The following is a 19485-nucleotide window of genomic DNA, read 5'->3' as shown; positions in this document are numbered from 1 at the left end:
ATTCCTGGCCAGAGGGGTGTATGACACCTTTGATGTTGCGTCCAGGGCCGCTGCTCAAGGTGTGGTGATGCGCAGACTCTCATGGCTGCGTGCCTCCGACCTGGAGAATAGAATCCAGCAGCGGATTGCGGACTCGCCTTGCCGTGTGGATAATATTTTTGAAGAGAAAGTCGAACAGGTGGTAGAGCAGCTCCACCAGCGGGACACTGCATTCGACAAGTTCTCCCGCGGCAGCCTTCAGCCTCTACCTCTACAGGTAGAAGATTTTTTGGGGGAAGGAAGACTGTTCCCTACTCTTCTGGCAAGCGTAGGTACAATCCTCCTTCTCGACAGCCTGCGGCCCAGGCTAAGCCCCAGCGCGCTCGCTCTCGTCAGCAGCGTGCGCCTCAGCAAGGCCCCTCGGCTCCCCAGCAAAAGCAAGGGACGAGCTTTTGACTGGATCCAGCAGAGCATAGCCGACATCCAAGTGTCAGTGCCGGGCGACCTACCAGTCGGGGGGAGGTTGAAAGCTTTTCACCTAAGGTGGCCTCTCGTAATCTCCGATCAGTGGGTTCTCCAAATAGTCCGGCAAGGATACACCCTCAATTTGGCCTCAAAACCTCCAAATTGTCCACCGGGAGCTCAATCTTACAGCTTCCAACACAAGCAGGTACTTGCAGAGGAACTCTCCGCCCTTCTCAGCGCCAATGCGGTCGAGCCCGTGCCATCCGGGCAAGAAGGGCTGGGATTCTATTCCAGGTACTTCCTTGTGGAAAAGAAAACAGGGGGGATGCGTCCCATCCTAGACCTAAGGGCCCTGAACAAATATCTGGTCAAAGAAAAGTTCAGGATGCTTTCCCTGGGCACCCTTCTACCCATGATTCAGCAAAACGATTGGCTATGCTCTCTGGACTTGAAGGACGCCTACACGCACATCCCGATACTGCCAGCTCACAGACAGTATCTGCGATTTCAGCTGGGCACACGTCACTTCCAGAACTGTGTGCTACCCTTTGGGCTCGCCTCTGCGCCCAGAGTGTTCACCAAGTGCTTGGCTGTAGTAGCAGCGGCACTTCGCAGACTGGGGGTACACGTGTTCCCATATCTCGACGATTGGCTGGTGAAGAACACATCCGAGGCAGGAGCCCTGCAGTCCATGCAGATGACTATTCGCCTCCTGGAGCTACTGGGCTTTGTGATAAATTATCCAAAGTCCCATCTTCTCCCAGTGCAGAAACTCGAATTCATAGGAGCTCTGCTGGATTCTCGGACGGCTCGCGCCTATCTCCCAGAGACTAGAGCCAACAACTTGTTGTCCCTCGTCTCGCGGTGCGAGCGTCCCAGCAGATCACAGCTCGGCAGATGTTGAGATTGCTGAGCCACATGGCCTCCACAGTTCATGTGACTCCCATGGCCTGCCTTCACATGAGATCTGCTCAATGGACCCTAGCTTCCCAGTGGTTTCAGGCTGCTGGGGATCTAGAAGACGTGATCCACCTGTCCACGAGTTTTCTCAAATCCCTGTATTGGTGGACGATTTGGTCCAATTTGACTCTGGGACATCCTTTCCAAATTCCTCAACCACAAAAAGTACTGACCACGGATGCGTCTCTCCTGGGGTGGGGAGCTCATGTCGATGGGCTTCACACCCAAGGAAGCTGGTCCCTCCAGGAACGCGATCTGCAGATCAATCTTCTGGAGTTATGAGCGATCTGGAACGCTCTGAAGGCTTTCAGAGATCGGCTGTCCCACCAAATTATCCAAATTCAGACAGACAACCAGGTTGCCATGTATTACGTCAACAAGCAGGGGGGCACCGGATCTCGCCCCCTGTGTCAGGAAGCCGTCAGCATGTGGCTCTAGGCTCGCCGTCACGGCATGGTGCTCCAAGCCACATATCTGGCAGGCGTAAACAACAGTCTGGCCGACAGGTTGAGCAGGATTATGCAACCTCACGAGTGGTCGCTCAATTCCCGAGTAGTGCGCCAGATCTTCCAGGTGTGGGGCACCCCCTTGGTAGTTCTCTTCACATCTCGAGCCAGCCACAAAGTCCCTCAGTTCTGTTCCAGGCTTCAGGCCCACGGCAGACTGGCATCGGATGCCTTCCTCCTGGACTGGGGGGAGGGTCTGCTGTATGCTTATCCTCCCATACCTCTGGTGGGGAAGACTTTGTTGAAACTCAAGCAAGACCGAGGCACCATGATTCTGATTGCTCCTTTTTGGCCGTGTCAGATCTGGTTCCCTCTTCTTCTGGAGTTGTCCTCCGAAGAACCGTGGAGATTGGAGTGTTTTCCGACCCTCATCACACAGGACGAAGGGGCGCTTCTGCATCCCAACCTCCGGTCCCTGGCTCTCATGGCCTGGATGTTGAGAGCGTAGACTTTGCCTCTTTGGGTCTGTCAGAGGGTGTCTCCCGCATCTTGCTTGCTTCCAGGAAAGATTCCACTAAGAGGAGTTCTTTCTGTGGAGGAGGTTTGCCATCTGGTGTGACAGCAAGGCCCTAGATCCTCGCTCTTGTCCTACACAGACCCTGCTTGAATACCTTCTGCACTTGTCTGAGTCTGGTCTCAAGACCAACTCTGTAAGGGTTCACCTTAGTGCAATCAGTGCATACCATTACCGTGTGGAAGGTAAGCCGATCTCAGGACAGCCTTTAGTTGTTCGCTTCATGAGAAGTTTGCTTTTGTCAAAGCCCCCTGTCAAGCCTCCTACAGTGTCATGGGATCTCAGTGTCGTTCTCACCCAGCTGATGAAACCTCCTTTTGAGCCACTGAATTCCTGCCATCTGAAGTACTTGACCTGGAAGGTCATTTTCTTGGTGGCAGTTACTTCAGCTCGTAGGTCAGTGAGCTTCAGGCCCTGGTAGCCCAGGCCCCTTACACCAAATTTCATCATAACAGAATAGTCCTCCGCACTCACCCTAAGTTCTTGCCAAAGGTTGTGTCGGAGTTCCATCTGAACCAGTCAATTGTCTTGCCAACATTCTTTCCCCGTCCTCATTCCTGCCCTGCTGAACGTCAGCTGCACACATTGGACTGCAAGAGAGCATTGGCCTTCTATCTGGAGCGGACACAGCCCAACAGACAGTCCGCCCAATTGTTTGTTTCTTTTGATCCCAACAGGAGGGGAGTGGCTGTGGGAAACGCACCATATCCAATTGGCTAGCAGATTGCATTTCCTTCACTTACGCCCAGGCTGGGCTGGCTCTTGAGGGTCATGTCACGGCTCATAATGTTAGAGCCATGGCAGCGTCGGTAGCCCACTTGAAGTCAGCCACTATTGAAGAGATTTGCAAAGCTGCGACGTGGTCATCTGTCCACACATTCACATCTCATTACTGCCTGCAGCAGGATACCCGACGCGACAGTCGGTTCGGGCAGTCAGTGCTTCAGAATCTGTTCGGGGTTTAGAATCCAACTCCACCCCCTAGGCCCATGTTTGTTCTGTTCCAGGCTGCACTCTCAGTTAGTTGGTAAATTTTTTAGGTCAATCTCAGTTATGTCCTCGCCGTTGCGAGGCCCAATTGACCTATGGTTGTTGTTTTGAGTGAGCCTGGGGGCTAGGGATACCCCATCAGTGAGAACAAGCAGCCTGCTTGTCCTCGGAGAAAGCGAATGCTACATACCTGTAGAAAGTATTCTCCGAGGACAGCAGGCTGACTGTTCTCACAAACCCGCCCACCTCCCCTTTGGAGTTGTGTCTTCCCTTCTCTTTGTCTTGCTACATATGAGACTGGCCGGCACGAGCCGGTTCGGGCGGGAAGACGGCCGCGCATGCGCGGTGCGCATCGGCGCGTGAGGACTAGCAAAGGACTTTGCTAGAAAGTGTTCCGATTGGAGGGGCTGCCGTGGACGTCACCCATCAGTGAGAACAATCAGCCTGCTGTCCTCGGAGAATACCTTCTACAGGTATGTAGCATTCGCTATATATAATATTTTTTTAATATTTATTCAACATTATAAACATTTCTTATCATCATCATTTCTCCCTCCCCCCCCGCCCCCATTTAGGGTACTTGTGGAGCAATTCCAGAGCGAGATGACCATTGAACATATGGGTTCCAAATATGGTGATAATCTATGATACTGCCTGTACGCATCGCTGTGAGTTTAGACATCAAATGAATATAGTCCAGCTTGCGTAGTATCGCAGATATATAATGCACTTATATTTGACCCTGGAAGTTCCTGTGGTATCTGTACACAAGAAGGAATATGCCCAGACAGACGTGAGCCCTTTAGCAGCTGGCAGCGGAGCCACTCAGTGATGGATAGGATCCTTCCCCTCAGGCTCAAGATGTTTCTCCTGGTATCAGGAATTTTTCAGACGCATTCCTGCCCAGCACACGTTCCCAAACTCTCAGAAGCTGTAAATTATCAGCTAAAGCTTCTCTGTACTGGATTGGGGTACAGAGATGTACAATTCATAGTAGATACTGATAACTGAGTTCCTGTCCTCAGAGAGATGTGCATGTCGTCAGCTCTCTTTCTCTTCCCTCCTGATCCAAAGTTCTTCACAAAGCCCAGTATCAGCTCTGCCCCAATAGTCCTCTGGTGACTTTTCAGAACCAATCATGTCCCATATACATCTGTCCAGCAGGTGATATACAGTCTCCGAAAAAATGAGGGAGGCCCATGGCCTTGCAGCTGGTACTCCGTATCAAGAGCTTGGTACTGGATGGCTCCCTAACAAGGTGGCTAATAAGGGTTACCTCATACTGTGTGTGTGAGAGTCTCTGTCCTCCAGGCTTCACATTAGAGAGCAAATGCAGATATTCTGACTATCCTTGGAAGATGTCAGTCAGAACAGTGCAACAGGAAATCTTGTAGCATCCATGACAGTATTGCTCAGAAAAGATGGTTCTTGGCTTAGTGAGGCTTCAGGCCTGCAAAAGGTGAGACAGGGACACCCCCTACAGACATAAGTACATAAACATTGCCATACTGGAAAAGACCAAAGGTCCATCGAGCCCAGCATCCTGTTTCCAACAGTGGCCAATCCAGGTCACAAATACCTGGCAAGATCCCAAAAATGTACAAAACATTTTATACTGCTTATCCCAGAAATAGTGGATTTTCCCCAAGTCCATTTAATAACAGTCTATGGACTTTTCCTTTAGGAAGCTGTCCAAACCTTTTTTAAACTCTGCTAAGTTAACCGCCTTTACCACATTCTCTGGCAACGAATTCCAGAGTTTAATTACACGTTGAGTGAAGAAAGATTTTCTCCGATTCGTTTTAAATTTACTACATTGTAGCTTCATCGCATGCCCCCTAGTCCTAGTATTTTTGGAAAGCATGAACAGACGCTTCACATCTACCCGTTCAACTCCACTCATTATTTTATAGACCTCTATCATATCTCCCCTCAGCCGCCTTTTCTCCAGGCTGAAGAGCCCTAGCCGCTTTAGCCTTTCCTCATAGGGAAGTCGTCCCATCCCCTTTATCATTTTCGTCGCCCTTCTCTGCACCTTTTCTAATTCCACTATATCTATTTTGAGATGCGGCGACCAGAATTTAACACGATATTCGAGGTGCAGTCACACCATGGAGTGATAACAAAGGCATTATAACATCTTCATTTTTGTTTTCCATTCCTTTCCTAATAATACCTAACATTCTATTTGCTTTCTTAGCCGCAGCAGCACACTGAGCAGAAGGTTTCAACGTATCATCAACGACGACACCTGGATCCCTTTCTTGGTCCGTGACTCCTAATGTAGAACCTTACATGACATAGCTATAATTCGGGTTCCTCTTTCCCACATGCATCACTTTGCACTTGCTCACATTAAACGTCATCTGCCATTTAGACGCCCAGTCTCCCAGTCTCGTAAGGTCCGCTTGTAATTTTTCACAATCCTCCCGCGATTTAACGACTTTGAATAACTTTGTGTCATCAGCATATTTAATTACCTCACTAGCTACTCCCATCTCTAGGTCATTTATAAATATGTTAAAAAGCAGTGGTCCCAACACAGAGCCATGGGGAACCCCACTAACTACCCTTCTCCATTGAGAATACTGACCATTTAACCATACTCTCTTGTTTTCTATCTTTTAATCAGTTTTTAACCTTGCATGACATAGCTATAATTCGGGTTCCTCTTTCCCACATGCATCACTTTGCACTTGCTCACATTAAACGTCATCTGCCATTTAGACGCCCAGTCTCCCAGTCTCGTAAGGTCCGCTTGTAATTTTTCACAATCCTCCCGCGATTTAACGACTTTGAATAACTTTGTGTCATCAGCATATTTAATTACCTCACTAGCTACTCCCATCTCTAGGTCATTTATAAATATGTTAAAAAGCAGTGGTCCCAACACAGAGCCATGGGGAACCCCACTAACTACCCTTCTCCATTGAGAATACTGACCATTTAACCCTACTCTCTTGTTTCTATCTTTTAATCAGTTTTTAATCCACAATAGAACACTTCCTCCTATCCCATGACTCTCCAATTTCCTCTGGAGTCTTTCATGAGGTACTTTGTCAAACGCCTTCTGAAAATCCAGATACACAATATCAACCGGCTCCCCTTTATCCATATGTTTGTTCACCCCTTCAAAGAAATGTAGTAGATTGGTGAGGCAAGATTTCCATGTTGACTTTGTCTCATTAATCCATGCTTTTGAATATGCTCTGTAATTTTGTTCTTAATAATAGTATCAACCATTTTGCCCGGCACCAGTCTATAATTTCCCCGATCTCCTCTGGAACCTTTTTTTAAAAATTGGCGTTACATTGGCCACCCTCCAGTCTTCCAGTACCACGCTCAATTTTAAGGATAAATTACATATTTCTAACAATAGCTCCGGAAGCTCATTTTTCAGTTCTATCAGTACTCTGGGATGAATACCATCCAGTCCAGGAGATTTACAACTCTTCAATTTGTAGAACTGCCTCTTGAAATGTTTACATTACATTACACTTATATTCCACAATTACCTATCAGGTTACTGAGGATAACAACAAAAACAACCAGTTGATGTAAACTGGGAATTACAGAGAAAACTTAACTTAAAATTTAACTGTTCAGATACGGGGCAAATAGAAATGCTTTCAACTTCTTCCTGAATCTCAAATAGTTAATTTTTAACCTCACCCCATTTAGCAAGGAATTCCATATCCTAGCTGACTGGTAAGAAAATGATAAATTATGTACCCGCTTATATTTCACCTGTGATACTAATGAAAAATTAAGCGTAAGCTGACTTTCAGCATGAATACTCTTCCTTAAAGAGGAAAATGATAAAAGAAGTATAAATGGAGTAAGAGCTGAAGTACATAAGTACATAAGCACTGCCACGCTGGGAAAAGACCAAAGGTCCATCAAGCCCAGCACTCTGTCTCCAACAGCGGCTAATCCAGGCCCCAAGAACCTGGCAAAAACCCAGAATTTAATAACGATCAATGGACCATGTGGCTCTGAGGAATTTCCATGCTGTTGAGATCCTGGATCCATCCTAAAGCTCTGCAATACTATTCTTTGTGACTCTCCTTGCTTGTGTCCCAGGTTATTCCAATTAAGTAAGTCCTTAAGTGTTTCAAAGTTGATGAATTATATTCTCTTTCCCTCTTCCTGTTAGAGATGTCTTTCTTGAAGTGGATCCAAGGCACCCAGAGATGGTTGCAGAGTGGCTTCGAATCCATCCTGACCTGCATCTTTGTGTCATTGCTACCCACAAAGACTTTTGCGGAAAGTATGTCACCTTTAAATGCCTCTTCTTTTCTTGTCAATCATTTCTTGACCATGCAGTTATAGAATAATGAAATTCACAGTAAAATACCAGGTAGCTCTGGTATTATATTGATCCACTGTGCCAGATTTTTAAAGACATCACCACAAATGCATTTGAATCCTCACTTGCAAGACCTGTTATTTAATTCCAGAGGTGGCATTGACAAATGTGTACTTGAGGACAAGTAAATGGACCATACTCATTCCACTAATGATCTAGGCCTAGTCCTCAAAGGTAAAAATAATCAGGCCAATATTAAAAGAAAGTTATATGTTCACGGGCCAAAACATTATCCAGATAGCAATGCTATTCAGTCAGACAGCTATCTGGTTAACATGCCTAATCTAAATGAATATTGTCAGTGTTGTTGACAACACTGTTCATACATTCAGTACCACTTAAATGAATGTGCCTACTGAAAATCTGGCCCAGTCCATATGAAAATGATTAGGACAGACCCAGGTGGATTAGATAGGAGTGGATAACCTTTAGCAGGATAGGCATGTCATCTATATGAGTGTCCAGAATTGTGTCTGACCATGTCTGGGGACACTGCAGCGTCTTGTGACTCTGGGCAAGTCACTTAACCCTCCATTCCCCCGGTACATAATAAGTACCTGTATATAATATGTAAAACCGCTTTGATTGTAACCACAGAAAGGTGGTATATCAAGTCCCATCTCCGTGATCTCCTATCCTTTACTTTTCTTTCCATATTTGGTTTTGAATATGGCCTTGTATGCCATTTTTTTCTGTTCTATTTTGTGATTTATATTTCGCTTTTATCTTGATAATTCAAAGTGGATTACAAAATGGCAAAAAATCCCAGTTGGAAGGAATTACATAAAAATAGAACGGCAAATTCAATACATTTTTCTTATTAAAATATTTAAAATCACAAGTATGTGATGCTTATTAAGACAAAAATAAGTAGGGTTTAAGAGCTTTTCTAAATAAAATATAGGGTGTGATTAGCTGATTCTCAGCTGGCAAATTGTTCCACATTCTTGCTTCTTGAAATGAAAAAGAATGTTCCCATAATACTTTCAAATTCATCCCTTTAACTGAGGGAAGATCAAGCCAGTTCTAGTTAATCTGCCTATCAAATGAATTTAATCCATGAAAACGTTTATAAATCAAACAGGCAACTTTAAAATAAATATGAGATTCTATTTTTAATCCATGCAACTCATTTAAGAGAGGACTAACCTCACTATATTTATTCATTTTAAAAATGAATCTAGCAGAGGTATTTTGTAAGAGTTGTAGTCTCTTCTGCTGTTGTTTGTTAATAGGGCAGTATAACGAGTTACGGTAGTCTAAAAATGGTAATAAGACTGCCTGAGCAATAATCTTGAAACTAACTGGATTTAATGAAGCTCTCATCGCCCTCAACTTCCCTAAGGTAAAAAAGAACTTTTTCACTGAATTATTAATTTGATGTTCGTAGGACAACTTAGAGCCCAATATAATTTCAGTACTCTAGACTTGTTTTCAGTAATATTGATTTCAACAATATTTTAAATCAATATACAGTCAAAATCGAACAAACACAAAAGTATCAAAAAAATAAGATTTTGCAAAAATACCCCCCTGGGTTTAAGAGGGAAATAAGCATATAAACAAATTACAAGAGGGAGACATACAGACCACCTAAAGTCTTACAAGCAACAGAAATTACTCTCCAGATTAACAAATTATATATATTATTATTATTTATGACATTTATACCCCACATTTTCCTGTTCAATTTTGAGTTCAGTGTGGCTAACAAGATAAAAAGAAGTCATTACAAAATATGAAACAAAATACATAAACCCACACATATCAATAAGGAAAGAATTGTAAATATAAAAAGAATGCAATAGTAAAGTATAATGGGGAGAATGGAAGGGGGAGATTAGGCATCAGAATCAATTGACGGGATTTTTTATTTGAAAAGGAAAGATTTCAAAAACTTACAAAAGACCCCCAAATAATCAAGTTGGGATCTTATATTTTTCAGCAAGGAATTCTACCATTTAGTACCTTGGTATGAAAAAGTAGCTGAATATATAGATTTATAAGCTACTTTCTTACAAGTAGGAAAATGAAGATGCAGGTAGTCTCTTGCACCAAAGACTGAATTGCAAGAAGGCAAAGTAACAAGGGGCAATATATAGTCAGGGGCAATACCATTCAAAATCTGAAATATGAGAGCACGGAGTTTGAATACAATCCTGGTCCTAATGGGAAGCCAATGCAAATGTATCAGCAAAGGAGTAGCCCTCTCAAAGCGAGACGCGTATGACAAGTCTAACCGCAGTATTTTGGGCAGTTTGCAGTTTCCTTAAGATACATTCTTTACACCCTGCATAGATAGAATTACAATAATCAAATTGGGTCAAAAAAGGGCCTAATGCGCTTCAGCTTCCAAAGTAATTTAAAAGATTTAGTAACCACTGAGGACACCTGAAATTCAAAGGTTAAGTGCTTACTGATCAACAACAACCCCTAAAATTTTAGAGTGGACTCCAAAGGATAAGAAATAGTCAATACTAAAATTACTGCAGGGATCATGGTCAAACAGATTAGTTATTACCAAAAATTTAGTCTTCTGATTTTAATTTTAGCGTGAATTCAGAAGCCCAGGATTCCATTAAAATCAAGGCCAGTGGTTTAATCCTATATAGAATTCCTGGAAGTCACCTCAAAAAGGGATGTAATAGTGACATCATCAGCATAGATAAAAGTCTCCTCCCTAGTGGGAGCCATCATGACATTAAATAATATTGGAGACGGGTGAGCCTGTGGCACACCACAATTTGGAGACTGATATTTTTACTCTTAAGCCCTAGACTTCAGGAAGCCCTGAAACCAGGACAAGACCTTTCTCACAAATCCAAATTGATTTAGCAAATTTACAAAAGATCATGATCCACCAATCGAAGGCACTTGACCATGTCAAACTGCTAACCAGGACCTTGTTGCTTAAACAAATTCCTCCCTGAAGGCATAAAACTAAATGGTTAAAACAGACTCATTACTGTAGCACGGCTGAAGCCAGATTGGGACACATTGCAGGAGATGAAAGCTGGAAGATAAGAGCTGGGCTGCTACAATTCCTTCCATCACCTTGACTAATAAGGGGATGTAATTAATTGTATAGCATGCTTTAAGCTAGTGTTACAACATAGTGACCATGTCTGCATATTCTTTTCAGTGGGTTCCCTAGTTTACTTTTTAAAGATGTACAGATAATGCATTTGCAGAATCTTGACTTCTGCGTATACAGAATCAAAATATGACCAATTAATTTTCGATGTATAAGCAAAGTGTGCATACTGAGGTACTGTGTCCTCCTCCCAACAGACCACGGTTTCTACATCTTCAGAAGGGGTAAGGCACCAGGGAGCAGTGCCAGAGGACTGATCTCTCTGGCCTTGAGAAGACAGCATGGGACTAAAAAAAAAAAAAAAAAAAAAGATGTGAACTAAACCCAAATAAATAAATACTTTGTACTTGACCATTGGTAACAATTGTCATGTGATCCATGTAGACGGGCTGAGCAGATGCTGTTGTTGCCCCAGACTAGTAATTTTAGTCCTTCAATATAAGCTCAAAGTCTGTATATGTATGGAGACCAATGCAGATCTGGCTCAGCGTAGCCAGATTAACTGGAAGCCCCAGCACTGATTTAGGCACCTGCTTTTGACATCAAAATATCAATGACAGAAGTCTGCATTGCCCTCAGTACTGGCAGTGCCTCCAGGGAATCTGTTCACAACAACCTGCTCTGTTACTTACTTCATAGGCTTCTGAGAAATGAAGCCCTGATCTCTTTAGAAGTTAAACTGCCAGTCTCCAAGGACAGTGTCCCTGCACTAAGTGGCATAGAGGGGCATAATCGAACGGGGATGGCCATCTATAAGGGCGGCCATCTCTAATGACAGCCCCGTCAAGCGGTGTACCCGACTGTATTATCGAAACAAGATGGCTGGCCATCTTCGTTTCGATAATACGGTCGGGGCTGGCCAAATCTCAACATTTGGGCCGCCCTTAGAGATTGCCGGCGTAAGAGATGGTCACCATTGGTTTTCGCCGATAATGGAAACTAATGGTGGCCATCTCAAACCTAGCCAAATCCAAGCCATTTGGTTGTGGGAGGAGCCAGCATTTGTAGTACACTGGTCCCCCTCACATGCCATGACACCAGCCGGGCACCCTAGGGGGCACTGCAGTGGACTTCACAAATTGATCCCAGGTGCATAGCTCCCTTACCTTGGGTGCTGAGCCCCCCAAAACCCACTACCCACAACTGTACAACACTACCATAGCCCTTAAAGGGTAACGGGGGGCCACCTACATGTGGGTACAGTGGGTTTTGGGTGGGTTTTGAAGGGCTCCCATGTTCTACCACAAGTGTAACAGGTAGGGGGGGGATGGGCCTGGGTCCGCCGGCCTGAAGTGCACTGCAGTACCCACTAAAAACTGCTCCAGGGACCGGCATACTTCTGTGATGGAGCTGGGTATGACATTTGAGGCTGGCATAGAGGCTGGCAAAAAAAATGTGTTTTAATTTTTTTTGGGGGGGGGGGGCAGGAGGGGGTTGGTGACCACTGGGGGAGTAAGGGGAGGTGATCCCCGATTCCCTCCGGTGGTCATCTGGTCAGTTCGGGCACCTTTTTGAGGCTTGGTCGTGAACAAAAAGGGACTAAGTAAAGTCGGCCAAATGCTCGTCAGGGCCGGCCTTCTTTTTTCCATTATCGGCCGAGGCTGGCCATCTCTTAACCATACCCCCGTCCCGCCTTTGGTACACTGCCAACACACCCCCTTGACCTTTGGCCGGTCCTGCGATGGAAAGCAGTTGAAGCCGGCCAAAATCGGCTTTCGATTATACCGATTTGGCCAGCATTAGGAGAAGGCCAGCCATCTCCCGATTTGTGTCGGAAGATGGCCACCCTTCTCCTTCGAAAATAAGCAGGATAGCCTAATACCATTATCCAGAATGAGGAAATACAGAGTGAGTAGGCCACTGAAAAACTGTAAACTCTAAAACTGCACAAGCCACAATTCACTGCAGTTTGGAAAGATTTCTGTGTTTTTTATGTTATATTTTTGCTTGGTTGTCTATTTTTTTTTTTTTTTTGTCTCTTGCTGTTATTTTCTTTCTGGCACCCACCTTATTAGTCCTCTGTCCAGTCTGTCTATTGATAGAGACAGAGTGGAAATGACTTACTCCTAAAGCAAAAGAATTTAAGAAGTTTTGTCATTCTTTCTTCCTTTTCTGATTCCTCTTCCCCAGCATCTGCTTTCGGAGATCTTCACCTCTTTTACAGTAAGCATGTGTGTGGTCTCTCTTGCCAAAGGATTTTGAGCCATGGCCATATTTTTTGAAAATTTACTCAGAAAGCAAATGTTGATGATTTAATGTTGATCTGTAATTATTTATGTTGAAGGGTAATGATAAAGTTAAAAAAAAAAGTTTGCCTAGCTTCTGTTTTCTGTTTTCTCTGTCTCCGTGTCTTGTAAGCTGAGCCATTGGGTGGACTCCCCAACAAACTTGTAGTGATTGCAACAGTAAATTCAACAATAAAAGAGGAACAAATGAGCAGTGGGCCATCACAGCATCACTAGGTGGCGCTGTGACCCAAGCAGCAGAAATATCTCATTGGCTAGACCACTCACTGGTTTTCAAATGCAGTCAAGAATGAAGTTTCACAGACAAAGGATTTAGCAAAAATTAATTGGGGGGGACCCTATGTCATTCGCTGAAAAAGAAATTTACTTCCAATGCAGTAAACTAACGACATAAAAATTACCACTGCATTGAAAGTTCACCCTGAGAGAGAGAGAGAAAAAAAAAACCCCAGTGCTATATTGGAAGTAAAATATCTCCTTTCCTGTTACTGCATGGGCAGGGATTAGCTCACACACTGACAGGAGAGACATTTAAAAATAGAAATCCAGATTTCCTGATCATCCCCTTCTCTCTATTCCCAACTCATTAAAATGATCTAAGTACATAAGTAATGCCACACTGGGAAAAGACCAAGGGTCCATCGAGCCCAGCATCCTGTCCATGACAGCGGCCAATCCAGGCCAAGGGCACCTGGCAAGCTTCCCAAACGTACAAACATTCTATACATGTTATTCCCGGAATTGTGGATTTTTCCCAAGTCCATTTAGTAGTGGTTTATGGACTTGTCCTTTAGGAAACCGTCTAACCCCCTTTTAAACTCTTCTGCCAAGCTAACCGCCTTCACCATGTTCTCCGGCAATGAATTCCAGACTTTAATTACGCATTGGGTGAAGAAAACGTTTCTCCGATTTGTTTTAAATTTACTACACTGTAGTTTCATCGCATGCCCCCTAGTCCTAGTATTTTTGGAAAGCGTGAACAGTCGCTTCACATCCACCTGTTCACTCCACTCATTATTTATATACCTATATCATGTCTCCCCTCAGCCGTCTCTTCTCCAAGCAGAAAAGCCCTAGCCTCCTTAGTCTTTCTTCAGTGGGCCCCAGACCCCTTGCATTTACCCTGCAAAAATTCTCTGTTGGCTGTGAGCTCCAGACCCCCCCATAGCAGGGTGTCCATGGATCGGGCACCATGTACAAGAAGGATTCAACCAAAGAGTGTCCATGCTGCTGGGCCCCCTGGATCAATGATACTTACTTGATCTGGAGAGCATCCTGCAGCATCTTCTCTTCCATCCACCATCTTAGAAAATGGTAGGTGTTACCTGCTGTTTGTTTTTCTTGTGTTTGATATGTCCCATACCAAGAGGAAGGGGATAATGAAGGCTGCCTCCTCAGTGGTCTGGACTTCTTCCCCTGTTCAGCAGCCAATCAACAGATATGCCTTCAGGACCCCTTTACAATTTACTGGGAGAGTTGTCCCTGCAGAGGTTTCACTCGGAGGAGAGCCTGTTCCTTTAGGGCTGGGTATCACGCTCTAACCCCCTTGGCACTCAAACCCCCTGCGACACTGGAGGTACTTCCCAGAGCAGAACTCACGGCTGTGGATGTCCCGATTGGAGGGCCCATTTGTTGCAGGAGATGGTGGAGAGGTTGTCAGTGCTGGAGCTCCTGCTGAGGAGGCAGCTGGGATAAAAGCTCCTGCATTTGGAGGGCTCTCCAGAGTTTGGACTTGACAGTTGCAAAGTCATCACTGGAAGTCACTACCTTGTGAGTAAAGTAGATTCCTTATCCAAAGGTTTGGAAGGTACTAAGCTGGAATTTATTACTCAGATTCAAGGTGTTAAGGAAGATATCACTGCAGGAGTTAGCAGCTATAATTAAGGATAAGACTATATTGAGCAGAAAGATTGAGCAAACTGAAAAATATAATCAGAGACTTAATTTATGGTTCTTAAATTTTCCAAGGTGACTAGGAATCTCATCTATGGATGCCTTTAAGAAATATTTAACTGAACATCTGAAATTTCCTTCTAAATCTATTCCTCCAGTAAACAGAAGAGACCAGAACTTTGAGTCAAAAAACAAGACCTGAGGCTTTAGATGTGTCGGAAATTCTAGAAGCGTCTTTGGCAGAGGATTCAGAAAGAGCAACCTTGTTAGTTCCATTTGTTTTTGAACAGGATTTGAATGCTGTTATGAAGTTCCTTTCTGTGGTAAAAAGATATAACCAGATATAACCAGACTGACACAAGAATGAAGGAAACTATTTCTGGCATGGAGACAAACTGTCTTAGCATGTGAGCCTCCTTCTTATTAGCATATCTTTGTAAATGTTTCATTAATATTCTGGAGTAAAAAATAGACTTCTTTTCTTCCTGACCAGTTGAAGGCTTTTATAGTCTTAAAGGAAGATCCCAGCTTGAGGCGTCCCATTAGTTAGTGGTTTATATTGTAATAATGACAGTGGCGTTTTTTCTAGCAAAAAAGGTGCTGATACTCAAATGCCAGGCCACCCTTCAGCAGACATGCCAAGTCTCCCTCATTCAAGTGAGGTCTCCCGCTTTGGCGGTCATCTCCCCGCCAAAGCGGGAAAGTCTCCCGCTGAAAGACGTCACGGCACTACTCCCTCTTCCATTTCTGGCCACTGCTGCTTCACCTGATTGAGCAGCGCGCCGCAACAAAAAATAAAAAGAGCTTCAGCTAACAAACAAAAAAATGTAAAAAAGCAAGCGCGGCACCGCAGGCAGCCTTCAGGCATTGGCTGTCGGCTCTGCAGCTGCTCCTCTCTCCTCTCACGTCACTGCCCCTGGAGCAGGAAGTTGAGATTGACTTCCTGCTATGCTGCGCTCCTCCGGGGACAGAGAGAAGAGAGAGGAGCGGCTGCAGAGCCAACAGCCAATGCCTGATGGCTGCCTCCAAGTGCCACACTTGCTTTTTAAAAATTTTTTTGTTTGTTAGCTCTTTTTTTTTTTTTTTTTTGTCGTGGCCGCTGCTGCTCAACAGGAGAAGCAGCAGTGGCCAAGAAATGAAGATCTGGTGGAAGGAGGAGCAGGAGGTAAAATACAGAGAGTGGGGGGAGATGGAGCAGGAGGTAAAATACAGAGAGTGGGGAGAGAAGGAAGGGAGATGGAGAAGGGCTGGAGAAAGAGAGAAGCTGCTGGTGATAAGAATGGGGAGAAAGGGGGGGATTTTGGCTATCAGAAAGAGGGAAGACGCTGGAAGGAAGGGTAGGAAGAGAAACAGAAGAGACATTGAAGGATGGGGAGAAAGAGGGGGAAATGAATGTAAAGGGTAGAGAGAGAGACACTGGATGGAAGGATCGGGAGAGGGGGGTAGATGGAAGGATGGGGAGAGAAAGGGAAGACAGATGGAAGGATGGGGAGAGAAAGAGGGAAGATGGAAGGATGGGGAGAGAAAGAGGGAAGACGGATAGAACGATGGGGAGAGAAAGAGGGGAGATGGATGAAAGGATGCAGTGAGAAAGGGGAGAGGATGAAAGGATGTGGAGAGAGAAAGGACACAACAGAAAAGGGTGGAGAGATAGAGAGACCTGGATAGAAGGAGGGGAGAGAGAGAGACTAGATGGAAGGATCAGGCAAGAGTGTAGATGGATGGAAGGATTGGGAGAGAAAGAGGGAAGACGCTGGATGGAAGGATGGGGAGAGAAATAGGAGAGCTGCTGGATGGAAAAGGGGAGTAGTGAAAGACTGGAGAATAAGAGGAAGGGGCAAGGGGAGAACAAGGGTGAGGAAAAGATGAAAAGCTATAGGTAGATGAAGTAAAAATTAGGAAATTAAAGAATGGATAGTAAGAATGAATTCAATCTGGACAGAGAGAGAGAGAGGCAGAAAAATATTGAAGAAAACAAAGAAAAAGGAAAGAAAAATGACAAGGAAACCCTGGTAAAAGAGTTAAGAGAAGACGAAAGAAAGCAGAATCAAGAGACTGGGAGCAACACAATTAGAAAAAGTAAATGGCCATACAGCAAAGGTAAAAAAAATAATTTTATTTTTAATTTAGGATAAAGTAATATGGTAGCTGTGTTAATAAAGTTTCAGAGACCAATACTTCCTTCCTTAGGTCAGGAGAGGATACCATAACAGCATTATGCTGACCTGAGGCAGGAGGTTTTGGCCTCTGAAAGCTAATTGAAAAGGGTATTAGGCTTTTCTGAAATGGTCGTGGATTTGAGGTGTGCCAGGGGGCGGAGCCATGTAGAGTGGGTGGAGCCCATGCAAAGCGGGGCGGGGCTGTGGGCATGTACTAAAATCTCCCTCTCAAAAATTGGGACCCCTTGGCAGCTCTGCTTCAAGGGTGGGGTGATCATTTAGGACCCACAATAGCCAGGCTCCCTGCAACCAGTCACAGAATCTATGGCAAGGCAGAATTGGTGTATTGAACCTGAGCTTTTTCATTATAATTTGGGGACCATGGGTCAATTTTAGCAGACAATGGAAAAGGTGCCGGTACTCAGTACCCCCAAGTACCCCCTCAAAAAAAGCCCTGAATAATGCAGGAGCTTATTCTTGTTAAGGCCTTTATTGTCTTTTTTTCTTCAGATGGACGCTCCTCTTTTTTCCTTCTCTACTTTCCCTATGTTTTTGGTCTAAGAAGGATGATTAGATTTTTTTATTTCTTATTGAAGTATTTATTTTTCTGTAAATTGTTGGCTCCGCATTGCTTTTACAAGTGTAATGCTTGTTTTGTTTGCTTATAAAAACAAATAATTTTTTAAAAACAACACAAGCAGACTATGAGAAACTGCAGAAGGACCTTGCTAGACTGGAGAAATGAACATGGAAAGGGCAGATGAAACCTAGGGGCCCCTTTTACTAAAGCTTAGCACTCGCTAATGGAATTAGTAAGTGCTAAATGCTAAAATAAATGATAGGTATAAAATGGGCTTCTTAGCATTTAGGGCCAGCTTCTATATATGGTGCCAAAATAAAAGCAGTTAGCACTATTCTATAAACCTCGCTTAAAGTTAAGCGTAGTTTGTAGTGGCCATCCTGTGACTAAAATTTAGGTGCAGCTATATATGTCAACTAAAACCTGGTGTAAGTGTCCATGTCCTGTTTAGGCACGGATCTGGCATAGTCTGTAAGAGTGTGCGTAATTTTCAAGAACACCCATACCCCGCCTATGCTCCTTCCATGGCCACACCCCCTTTTGTGGTCCATCCATTAGAATTTATGTACACCACTTTACAGAATAAGCTTAGAAAGTTATGCACATAAATTCTAATTAGTACCGATAATTGCTTGTTAGTTGACAATTATCAGTGCTGATTAGCTTGTTAAATAATTAAGTTGCATGCACAAATCAGCTACATGTGCTGATTTGCGTGTGCAACTTCAGTTGCCAATAATAGAATCTGAGGATTAACATGTACTATCGGAATTAGTGCACGCTAAGCTTTAGTAAAAGGACCCTTTAATTTGGACAACTGCAAAGTAATGCACATTGGGAGAAACAATCCTAAATACACTTACACAGTGCTAAGTTCTGTGTGAGGAATCACAACCCAGGCAAAGGATTTTTGAGTGATTGTGAATAATACATTGAAATCCTCAGCTCAGTAGCAGTCAAAAAATAAATAAAATATTAGGAGTTATTTGGAAAGAGACAAGGAATAAAGTGGACAGTAACATATTGCCTCTGTATGAGTCCACAGGGCAACCATATCTTGAATGCTGTTTTGTAGTTCCTGGTCACCCAATCTCAAAAAGATATATGGGGCTGGAGATACAGAGAAGTGAAATAAAAATGATAAAGGGGATGTTAACGGCTCTTTGATGAAGAAAGGCTGGCACTTTCAAACCTAGAAGCCTTAAAGATAAAACTGCACAAATTTGTGGGAGCCTAGTGTAAAACTGAGTTTTGCACATGAACTCACTGTGTGCAAAGCCTCAGGTAGACAGCGCACATGAGATTCGTATTCCTTGGTAATTAAGATATTAGCTGTTTACCACAGATGCAGACAAGTGCGTAGAATCCCTGAAGGCTGAGCACAGAGTTTTCTAATGCTGGGATTTTAACACAAGGTCTGAGGAGGAGTAAAGTGTTTAGCTCATTCTTCTTCCGTCAGTGCTTATAAGGATTTTACCACTGCTCTCTTTATCGCTAGCATACAGGACCCACAACTTTTTCTGGCTTTTTTGAACAGGAGGGACTGGTTTTCTGGAATAAAGAAATGTTGGATTCTTCACAAAATCAGCATTTGCAAAAACTGTGTATAGACACTCGGAGTTCATTGCTCATACATCTCCACGCACTGAAATGCTATTCCGAACATAATGTATAGCATTCCAGCGCATGTATGCATGCAATACTGGGTGCCAATACAATTTTCTTGTGCA

At 44.0% G+C, this 19485-nt stretch overlaps 1 protein-coding gene across 2 annotated transcripts in view; it reads left to right on the top strand.

Annotated features, from left to right (window-relative positions):
• Positions 1-11206, top strand: part of HEMK1 (HemK methyltransferase family member 1) — a 182936-nt gene extending 171730 nt beyond the window's left edge. For both annotated transcript variants that reach the window (XM_030207211.1, XM_030207212.1), the window contains exons 10-11: positions 7571-7684; positions 11075-11206. In XM_030207211.1, coding sequence (XP_030063071.1) covers positions 7571-7684; positions 11075-11105 — 145 coding nt within the window. In that variant the 3' untranslated portion in view covers positions 11106-11206. The remainder of the gene's footprint in view (positions 1-7570; positions 7685-11074) is intronic.
• Positions 11207-19485: the final 8279 nt, after the last annotated feature.

The sequence above is a fragment of the Microcaecilia unicolor genome, chromosome 6, assembly GCF_901765095.1.
Source record: "Microcaecilia unicolor chromosome 6, aMicUni1.1, whole genome shotgun sequence".
Classification (NCBI taxonomy): Eukaryota; Metazoa; Chordata; class Amphibia; order Gymnophiona; family Siphonopidae; genus Microcaecilia; species Microcaecilia unicolor.
This window is presented reverse-complemented; position numbering and strand designations above follow the sequence as displayed.